This window comes from Geotrypetes seraphini, chromosome 3 (assembly GCF_902459505.1).
Source record: "Geotrypetes seraphini chromosome 3, aGeoSer1.1, whole genome shotgun sequence".
NCBI lineage: Eukaryota > Metazoa > Chordata > Amphibia > Gymnophiona > Dermophiidae > Geotrypetes > Geotrypetes seraphini.
The window spans coordinates 141,421,628-141,432,909 of NC_047086.1; the positions used below are offsets into that span (position 1 = coordinate 141,421,628).

Here is an 11,282-nt window from a genome sequence, read left to right on the forward strand (position 1 = left end):
ATTGAATCGGTTCAGCGGACGGCCACCAGGATGATCTTGGGGCTCACGGGTCTCTCGTACGAAGAGAGACTGAACAAATTGCAGCTCTACACTCTCGAGGAACGTAGGGAGAGGGGAGACATGATTGAAACATTTAAGTACCTCACGGGACGTGTCAAAGTGGAAGTTGATATTTTCTTTCTCAAGGGACCCTCGGCCACAAGAGGGCACCCGCTCAAACTCAGGGGCGGAAAATTTAATGGCGACACCAGAAAGTATTTCTTCACAGAGAGAGTGGTTGATCATTGGAACAAGCTTCCAGTGCAGGTGATCGAGGCAGACAGCGTGCCAGACTTTAAGAATAAATGGGATACCCATGTGGGATCCCTACGAGGGTCAAGATAAGGAAATTGGGTCATTAGGGCATAGACAGGGGGTGGGTAAGCAGAGTGGGCAGACTTGATGGGCTTTAGCCCTTTTCTGCCGTCATCTTCTATGTTTCTAGATCCCAGAGAGTTGTGTTTTGTGCCCGCAGCCTTCAAGTTGATTGTGTAGTCTTGGGGGCCGCCGGTCATGGACCCAGTGGCCACGAGTATCAATGCCAAAGTGACCTGGTTCTTCAGTTGGTGCAGGGATGTTCAGACCAAGGGTCTGGATGCTCTTTATGTGTTTCCTCTGTGGCCAGTGGTGGGCAGAGTCCTCCTTTGCATTGCTTGGCACCCCAGCTGCATGATCCTGGTGGCTCCGGACCGGCCCAGGCACCTATGGTATGTGGAGATGGTTCTGCATCTCTTGGCAAATCCTCTTCCACTACCCCTCTTGCCCGACCTTCTGACTCAGGACCCCATTCTACTGTTCGATCTGGGTCCCTTTTGTCTTACGTCTTGGCTCTTGAGTGGGAATGCCTAGGTAAGAAAAGTTATTCAGATAAAACGAACTCCACTCTTTTTGCTGTCCTGGAGGCTTTTCACTTCTCGGGCTTATGTGTGTGTTTGACGTATTTTTGAAGCGTGGTGTGCTGCACATGGAGTGGTTTCCTTTTGTACCTCTTTGCCTCACATCTTGGAGTTCTTGCAGGATGGCCTGGACAGGGACCTGGCCTGGTCTTCTGTCCAAGTTCAGTTTGCAGCTTTGTCTGCGTTTCGCATTTTGTGGCAGGGTAAGCGTTTAACTTCTTATCCAGATGTGGTTCGCTTTTTCATGGCGGCTAAGTTGCTTTGGCCTCCAGTGCAGCCTTTGGTTCTGGCCTGGGATCTCAATCGGGTGTCCATGCTTGTGGGCCCTTCATATGAGCTCTTGGATTCCTGCTCGTTGAAGGACTTTACTCTCAACATGGTTTTCCTGGTGGCCCTTATTTCTGCGAGACACGTTTCTGAGCTGCTGTCTTTCTCCTGTAGGCCTCCCTTCCTGGAGTTTTCTAGGGAGCATGTTATGCTGCGGCCAGTTCCTTCCTTTCTGCTGAAGGCGGTCTCGCCTTTTCATGTCATCCAGTTCGTGATCCTCCCAGTCTTGGGTAGCCAGGAGGGCTCTTCGGAACAGAGGCAGTTGCTCAAGTTGAATGTATGTCTGGTCCTTCACTCTTATGTTCAGGCCACCCATGAGTTCTGGAAGTCGGATCATCTTTTTGTCCTCTTAGCGGGCCCTTGGGAACTGCGCTTCCAAGGCTACCATTGCGCACTGGGTCAAAGAGACTATTGCTTCTGCTTATCTTCTTCAGAAGAAGCCTCTTCCGGATTTTCTCAAGGCTCATGCCACTCCGGGTCAGGCAGCTTCTTGGGCTGAGTCTTCTCTTGTGCCTCCAGTAGATATCTGTAAGGCCATGGTTTGGTCTTCTTCATTCCTTTGTGCGACCCTACCATGTGGACGTTCAGGCACGTTGGGACACTGTGTTCTGGTGGTGGCCCTCCAGGGGTCCCACCCATGATGGGTACTGCTTTGATATGTCCCATCAATGAACTTTACCAGTCTGGAGAGGCACTAAAGGAGGAGAAATTAGGTTCTTAGCTACTAATTTTCTTTCATTTAGGCTCTACAGACTGGTACAATCCCCACCCTGTCTGTCTGTCTGTTGTTCTTATGTGATTCGCGTGAAGAGTGTATTTTTTTTCTGTGGATTCTAGTATTTTTATAGAGTTAGGGAGATCACAAGAGCAGCAGCTTTGGCCCAGCTAGCGAGCTGTGGGGATGTTTTGCTGAAGGGGCTTCTTCTATGCAATTTCCAACAGTATTGCTCTATGTTAGTTGTTACTCCTGTTAGGAGTGTTGTTACTGAACACAAAAAAGAATCTAACAAAAACTGCAATAAACCAAAAATGAGCAAGGACAAAACAAAAACTGCAGATCATGTACAAGATGCAGGCACTGTTTATTGCAACATTAGTAGTATAAATCCTTATTACCAACAAAGGGACCCGACACGGTCCATGTTTCGGACAACTTGCCTTCCTCAGGGGTCCATGGTAAATAAGTTATTGAAACAAACAGCAATAAATGGAATAAACGAGTGCCGCTTAGACTCTGATATCGAGTGTAGATATCGGAGTCTAAGCGGTACTTGTTTATTCCATTTATTGCTGTTTGTTTCAATAACTTATTTACCATGGACCCCTGAGGAAGACAAGTTGTCCGAAACACGGACCGTGTCGGGTCCCTTGGTTGGTAATAAGGATTTATACTACTAATGTTGCAATAAACAGTGCCTGCATCTTGTACATGATCAGGAGTGTTGTTACTGTTATATTTAACACTTCTTAGTTCTGCTTGGCTATTCGGCAGACTGGTTAGACTATAGGGAAACACAGCTATTAGTATTACATCCAAAGTTTTGTTTCAGTCTCCACCTGCTGGTCATGGTGAGCTATGACTTATCAGTGAACTATACCGGTCTGGAGAGTCTAAAAGAAAGAAAATTAGCATTCTTATAGTCCCTTATCTACTCCCTCTTCCTTCCCTCCCCACCCTTGTAGCCTAACATCTGCCTGTTTTTTTCTCTCTTCCCTGCTACACTCTATATCATGGTCCAGTATTTTTCTCCCACTCTCTTCCCTCACTCCCATTACCAGGAATCTCTCTATCATTCCCTTCTGCTCCTGGACCTAGCATCTCCCTCCTTTTCAACCTCCATCTCCTGTGTCTCTCTCCTCCACCCCCATATCCACTGTCTCTCTCTCCCTCCCTTGCATCCTATTGGTTACTACCTTCTTAGTTATTTTCTTTAAATCAGGAGTGTTTGTGATGGTGACGTCAGCATATAGGGGTAAGGGGTAATGGGATTTGATATACTGCCTTCTTGTGGTACAATCGAAGCAGATAACATTTATTAAATGCAGGTATTTTCTTGTCTCTAGTGGGCTTATAAGCTAAGTTTTTGCACCTGGGGCAATGGAAAGTGAAATGACCTTTCAGGGTCACAAGGACCTGTAGTGAGAATTGAACACAGTTCCCCCAAGTTCTCAGCCCACTACACTAACCATTAGGCGGCTACTCCACTCACCACAGTATGCTTATCTGGGAAATTGGCCTACTAATGAAGCATGCACAGATGTATCTGTACTTGGGAGAATTGTGCTTCCCAGTCAAATGCATTTCTGTGCAGGATATCTCCTGTGCAAATCCTTGCCCAGTTTTAAACATACACTTTTTTTGTAATATTAGGTAGTTGAGGTCACTACCCTTTTCTAATGGGCTTCTAACAGATTCTTCATCTTCAAACCGTCCCTTCCCCACATCCCTACTAGAACTCCTCGGTGTACACCATGCCAGGGTGAGTTTGCATAGCCTAGAGATTAACCCATGTAATGTGAAATCACTCACAGATATATAACATCATTTCTTGAAAACTATATCAACTTATAAAGAAATCAGTGCTCAGAGACACGGAGGTGAAAACAAGGGGTGAACTGTATAGGCTTGGTTTGGCGCAAACTACGCAGAAGCATTAGCAGGGTGTGACAGAGACCTTTCTAGTCCTAATCAGAGGGTCTTATATACATGCAAACACATTTAAAACCATGAAAAGTCAGGATAATAAATAAAAGACCAGGAAACCGATATACAGCATAGGAAAATGGGAATTCACTATTTGTGTGAGGTGTTAGATAGGGCAGGACCATATGGAAATCAGGTACCTATAAGTGTATAAATAATAATTCATAGAGGTACTAATGACTCCATTTTATTTTCTGTCTTTCTGTGTTTCTCTTCCTGATGTAAACCATACTGAAGTTTTCCTGCTTAGAAAAGGCCTAAGTTGCTAGTGTTCTTTGTCTGGATTGCTATGAAACCTCATGGCCTGAGTGAAAACAGATGTGCCTGGCATTCCAATGCTGGGTATAGAAGAAAATCTTTCTTGAATAGGTTTTGAATGCAGTATTGGTCAGGAATGAAATATGAGTGTTGCTTGTGTATGGGTAAAGGGATCCCTGTGTGTGAGAATGATGTGTGATAGAATGATTTGTATTTAATTTCAAATGTTTTACATATATAGGATTCAAGAAACTTTAAGAGAGCCTAAGAGCAACATCTGGAGTTAGTTAGGACAAGAGTGAAGGAATGGTTACCATGGAAACCCTCTAGAGGCCCGGCAAAGGTCAGTTAGGTTGACCTCCAGCATAGGAAGGGGTGTCTGGGGGTTTTCTGTTCGTGTGTTTTAGTGAAACTTGAAGCTGTTAGTTTTCCAAGCATGGGTTATGCAAACACAGAAAGGCTGTTTGATTTAAACTTTTTGAGAATGACAAAGGGTTCATTGGGTATGTTACAATGTATTGTGCATTCAGAAATTGATGTAAACAAAGATGTGATTTTTAAAACTTGTCTTTGAGTTTGTAACCATGTAAAAGGAATTTTCTTTGTTCAAAAAACCTAAGGACAGCCTCTGTTGGCTGATTGGTTGGCAGGAGTGATGTCGTCATACCGGTCAGTGTGAAGGTATAAAGGAACACATCAGTATTGATTCTTTGGGGGCCATGTATGCTTCAGGAGAGGTGCAATTTACCTACCTGACAGAGGTCCCCCATTGCACGAATGCCTAACGAAAGTTGTTTATGTCAAAACGTATAAAAATGTAACCGATTGGAAAATATTTGTGCAAGTGTCATAATTCCCGGGCAACTAAGGGCAGGGTTTGGTAAGGTCCCTGCTCAGAACCCCTAAACCATCACCTCACCACCCTATATTGCTTATTCAATATATTTAGTTGATATTTAGTTGGTATTTAAAAAGTCTCTATACGGCTGTCCACCAGCAGATTATCACTCTCTCATATGTGGATTGGCAAGTTATTCAAAAATTATTCAGAAGGCATTAAAGATAAACGTGCCTTCTGAATAATTTTTGAATAACTTGCCAATCTATATATGACAGAGTGATAATCTGTTTGTGGACAGTAGTAATAATAATAATAACTTTATTCTTGTATACCGCATTACCATGGAAGTTCTATGCGGTTGACAGATGAAGAGACTGTACATTTACAGCGAAGTTACAATTTCGTTAATGTTACATTTACATAATAGACTATACATTTTCAGTCATTTTACATTTACGTTTTGGACGTTAACTTTACGGTGAAGTATAGAGACTTTTTAAATACCAACTAAATATCAATTAATATATTGAATAAGCGATGATTGGGTGGTGAGGTGATAGTTTAGGGGTTCGCCCCTTGTTTTCACCTCCGTGTCTCTGAGCACTGATTTCTTTATAAGTTGGTATAGTTTTCAAGAAATTCTGGAAGAAGATTTTTGAAGCAATTGCTCGTTCTTAAAAAAATTCCCCTGAAGCGGTAAGATTGCGAAACAGGGCCTGTCTGGAATTATAAGATGATCTTCCAAAATTGAAACTGAAGTGAGAGAGTATATTGCACCGAGCTTCGGTGATCTTTTCCGTGTCAGAAGACGTTATTGAGATAAGTGCGGTTTTTTTTATACTTTCCTAGTACTTTTATTGAAAGAGACTTAAAAAAAACATATTTATCTAGAATTCAGAGTACTGACTGTACTTTAAACAGAGTTTTTCTTTTGACAGAGAACGTGTTACCTATGACAACTTAGCAATTGTCATAGCAGTTTCCCGGGTTTATTCTTGAACACTGAGTCTTTTCTCCGTGGAAGGTTCCTTCTTTCAATAATCTCTGATAACGTGATTTTTTTGATTGAATATCTTTAGGTGGTGATTTAGTAATTTTTAGTCACCCATATCCTTCTATGCCTCTTGTAAGGAGATGTGCTTCTAGTTTGCTTTTGAATCCTAGGACCGTCAATTTCACAATAACCTCCTCTGGGAGAGTATTCCAGGTGTCAACCACTCTCTGCGTGAAGCAGAACTTCCTGATACTTGTCCTGAACTTGTCCCCCCTTAGCTTCATTCCGTGTCCACTTGTTTGTGTCAAATTCGACAATGTAAATAATTTTTTCTGCTCTATTTTGTCGATTCCTTTCAGTATTTTGAAGGTCTTGATCATATCCCCTCGCAGTTTCCTTTTCTCAAGGGAGAACAATCCCAGTCTCTTAAGTCGATCCTCATATTCCAGTTTCTGTATACCTTTTACTAGTTTCGTTGCTCGTCTCTGCACCCTCTCCAGCAGTTTTATATCCTTCTTTAGGTTGGGAGACCAATGTTGGACGCAGTATTCCAAATGGGGTCTGACCATTGCTCTCTGATCTACTCATGATTCCCTTCTTTATCATTCCCAACATTCTATTTGCTTTCTTTGCCGCCGCCGCACATTGTGCTGACAGTTTCAGGGTCCTATCAGTACACCCAGGTCCTTTTCTTGTTCGCTCTTACCCAGAGTTGCACCTGACGTTCTATACTCGTGTTCCTTATTCTTTCTGCCTAAATGCATTACTTTGCATTTCTCCACATTAAACTTCATCTGCCATTTCTCCGCCCATTTCTCTAACTGACACAGGTCGTTCTGGAGTTCCTCGCTATCTTTCTGCGATCTGATTGCCCAGCATAGCTTTGTGTCGTCTGCAAACTTGATGACCTCACTGGATGTTCCTTCTTCTAGGTCATTGATATAAATATTAAATAAGATCGGCCCAAGTACCGAGCCCTGGGGTACACTGCTAGTCACTTTCTCCCAGTCAGAGAACTTCCCATTTATGCCCACACTCTGTTTTCTGTTCTCCAGCCATTTGCCTATCCATCTTTGTATATCCCCCTCTATTTCATGGCTTTGTAGTTTCCTGAGAAGTCTTTCGTGTGGAACTTTGTCGAACGCTTTCTGGAAGTCTAAGTATATTATGTCCACCGGTTCTCCACTATCAATTTGTTCTTTCATGGTCTCAAAAAATTGAAGTAAATTCGTTAAACATGATTTCCCTTTCCTGAAGCCATGTTGGCTGGCTTTCATCAGGTCATGTGTATCCAAGTGCCGGACTATGCTATCTTTAATCAGTGCTTCAACTATCTTTCCAGGGACAGACGTAGGGCTCACAGGTCTGTAGTTGCCCGGTTCTTCTGTCGATCCTTTTTTGAAAATTGGCATGACGTTTGCTATCTTACAGTCGTCCAGGATCTGTCCAGTTCTAATTGTCAGGTTGGCAAGTTTTTGCAATAACTCTCCGATTTCAACCTTCAATTCTTTTAAGACTCTTGGGTGAATTTCATCCGGTCCAGGGGATTTGTCACTTTTAAGTTTGTCGATCTGGTAGTATATCTGGTCCAAGTCCACTTCTACTGTGGTGAGGCTGTCTTCTATTACTCCTTTAAACAGTTCCACTGCTTCTGGTATTGTTGCGGTGTCCTCCTTCGTAAAGACGGATGCAAAGAAAGAATTTAGTCTATCTGCAATTTGTTTGTCTTCCTTGATGTACCCTTTTCTTCCCTGGTCGTCCAGCGGTCCCACCGCCTCTTTTGTGGGTTTTTTCCCTTTTACGTATCTAAAGAAGGGCTTGAAGTTTTTGGCCTCTTGCGCTATTTTCTCCTCATAGTCCTTTTTGGCATCCCTCACCGCCTTGTGACATTTCTTCTGATCATCTTTATGTTGTTCCAAGCTTCGGTTGTTTTCGTGTGTTTCCATTTTTTGAAAGAGTCCTTCTTTTCTATTATGGCTTCCTTCACCTGTCTGGTAAGCAATGCCGGTTCTCCTTTGCCTTTAGTTCTCCATTCTTTGGAAATGCGCGGAATGTAGAGATTTTGTGCTTCCGTGATAGTATTTTTCAGTAGGGACCATGCCTGATCTACCGTTTTAATTTTGTCCATCTTTTTCTTGAGCCGTTGTTCTACCATGGCTCTCATGCGATCGTATTTACCCTTTTTAAAGTTTAAGGTCATGGTTAAGGTTTTGGTACGTTTCCCTTTCCCAATATCAAGTTTAAAGTTGATCATGTGATTACTCGTCCCCAGCAGGACCGTGACTTCTACTTCTTTTGTCGGTCCCGTGAGGCCATTTAGGACCAAGTCCAAGGTGGCGTTGCCTCTTGTCTGCTCTTTTACCATTTGTTCCAGGAAGCAATCCCCTAGCGCCTCCAGGAACTTGGCCTCCTTGCCGCAGTTGGAGGTTCCCAGGTTCCAGTCTATCCCCGGGAAATTGAAGTCTCCCAAGATTATTACCTTGCCTGTCTTGCATTCTTGTTTGATTTCCTCTATCATTTCTGAGTCAGTTTCCTCCGTCTGTCCTGGGGGAGTTTCAATTAAGTTGCAGAGAAACTATTACAAGTTTAGAAAAGCTGTTAAAATGTTCTTATTTGAAAATATGTATTAATGAAATAGACATTATAGGAGATTAATTGATTTTCAAAGTCATCTATATTGTTGTGTGGTGTAAATCCTTGGGTTTGTCCAAGCTTCTTCAATTGTAACCCGCATAGAACCTTAATTGGTAATTGCAGTTTATAAGAACAGAAATGCAAATTTTGTCCTATGTGGATATATTTATTGAGACAACGTTCAGAGTACTAGGCTAAAAGTGTTTTATTTGAAGAAGTAGTGCTTATCACATGATACAGAGATATGCAGCAGAAAATTTCCTGTGACGGCCATTTATTTTGGGTGCATGCTTTTTTTTTGTCGAGCAGGTGAAGGCAGTAGACTGGCCCTTTGAAGAGAGTGACAATGATTGCCCCCTGAAGGAAAAACAAAGGAGCATAATGGACTACCTGGCTGAGAACCATTTTGACATGGTGATCAATCTCTCCATGCGCAACTCAGGAGGTCGCCGCCTCTCCTCCTTCGTTACCAAAGGTTACCGCACTCGTAGGCTGGCTGTGGACTACTCTGTGCCACTCATCATAGATATCAAGTGCACCAAGCTGTTTGTTGAGGTAAGGGCATGAAAGAAGGCAGGCAGGAGAGACAGTGGTGATCGTGGAGCAGGTTTGCTGTACTGTTCATGTTACTGATTCAGGCTAACTCATAGGGGGGTAATAGGGGTTCTCCATCCCATTCTAAGTACTCCCTTCAAGGAGCAGGCTGCTATGGGAATCCTAATCTTGCTCAGCCTCTGCTTTCCCTCAGGCCCTGCGGCAAATAGGCATGGCTCCTCCAGTGAAGACGCATGTGGATTGCATGACATCCCAGAAACTCATTCGGTTACCAGGTAACAAGATCTTTCAGAACTGTGGGTCACCAGGGGGCTGTACTGGATAGTGCAGAGAAAAATTAATCTTCACCTGGCCCCCTTCCGTTTTTGAGCTCTGTCCTTGTTTTGTAAAATGATTTGGTGGGTTTTTTATTTTTGCATACTGAAAGCAAATGTTTTAAAAGAATATATAAAACATGCGTAATTTAAGATAATGATTGCATATACCATTTCATCTATCCATTCTCCCTTTTTTGCTCAGTACTGCAGACCCTGTGTGATATCTGCTCCCTGATTTTATCACTACTAAGGGTCCTCTCTGCTTAATCCCAAATTCTCTGAGTCATTTTCCTTTGTGTTTTATATGTTTTTGTGTTTGATTTTTTAATTTATTTTATTTTATTTTATTTTTTTTGGTGGGGGGCAGTAATGCTATTCCATGCATCTACCTTTAAGTAAGATTTATTTGTATATTGGTGCTATGGATTAGCCAGTTGTAAGTTGAATTTTGATTTTGAATGAGAGTTAGCTCCAGGATTATGTTGTCAGTGCTACAACTATTATGATTTCTCCCCCAACTTCTAACCCTTTATAGGTCTCATCGATATCCACGTTCATTTACGAGAGCCTGGTGGTACACACAAAGAAGACTTTGCCTCTGGCACAGCTGCTGCTCTGGCAGGGGGCATCACTATGGTGTGCGCTATGCCCAACACCATCCCTGCCATCACTGACCCCAGTTCCTTTGCACTGGCACAGAAGGTACAAAACAATTAATTTCTACTCTTTCTTGCCCTCCAGAAATATATTTTAAAAATGTAAGTGTTGATATTGGCTTGATATTCAGACATTCTAATGAAGGTGTGACAGTGAATAGTTTTTGTACTATATGTCATGATTTGTATGTTTTTTGGATCCAATAAAGAGTTATATTACAAAAAAAATAATTAGTAATTTAGCAGGATGAAAAGTAAAGTAATGTTATTCACTCAGCAGGGTATTAGGGTTCCTATGCTATGGTCCCCTGTTTCTTGAGCTTGCCTGCACTAAGAATCCTGGCAATTTCTTGGGGGAGGGCAGAAGTAAGTACTATTGCAGTGCAATAGGAATGGAATGCTGAACCTCAGAGTACTCTGTCTATTCTCTTGAGCATAGTTTAGAAAGATGTCATTCACAACTTTTGAAACCTTTTCCTTCTCCCAGGAATCTGCTGTCCCCTTCAGTTTCTTTTTCTGAAGGCAAGCATGAAAGGTATCTGCTCAGTTTATTTCTTTTTTATTTTGCAATAGTTTTGCGGTTTTTCGCTCTAGTCACTGTCTTTTTCGTGAAATCAGAGATCCCTTCTGGTCAGGGTCTACTTTGCCTGTGTGGAAAGGAGCAGATTTTAAATCTGCAGCTGGCAGGTGTATCCTTTGGGGACCTGTTTCAACCAGCATGCTGAAGATTACTGGAGCCCAGGGTCCATTCCCTTGGTGTTTGCTCATCCTTTTGACTTAGTCATGGAAAGTAGCACAGACTATTTAGGTGCTAATAGCATTGCTTCGGGGTGCTTACAGTACTAGTTGTGTTTCATCTCCCCCTCACCACCATTTTTTTGTGCGAGGTCTGGGGGAATTGAGGGTCGGTCTTTGCAGGTCGACTGGCAGCCTGAAGAATCCAGCGAAGTGGCTGAGTGACTAGAAGCAGAGGGCCTCCCCTAGAGCAGCTAGACCTGAGAGGAGCTGAAGCAGGCAGCAGCAGCACCATTTCCCCAGCACATGGTCTGTGAGGTAAAGCT

The 11,282-nt window shown here is 42.8% G+C and overlaps 1 protein-coding gene across 3 annotated transcripts in view; it reads left to right on the top strand.

Moving 5' to 3' along the window:
- Positions 1-11,282, top strand: part of CAD (carbamoyl-phosphate synthetase 2, aspartate transcarbamylase, and dihydroorotase) — a 408,216-nt gene that overhangs the window by 232,056 nt on the left and 164,878 nt on the right. For all 3 annotated transcript variants that reach the window (XM_033937498.1, XM_033937499.1, XM_033937500.1), the window contains exons 26-28: positions 9,003-9,248; positions 9,442-9,523; positions 10,101-10,267. In XM_033937498.1, coding sequence (XP_033793389.1) covers positions 9,003-9,248; positions 9,442-9,523; positions 10,101-10,267 — 495 coding nt within the window. The remainder of the gene's footprint in view (positions 1-9,002; positions 9,249-9,441; positions 9,524-10,100; positions 10,268-11,282) is intronic.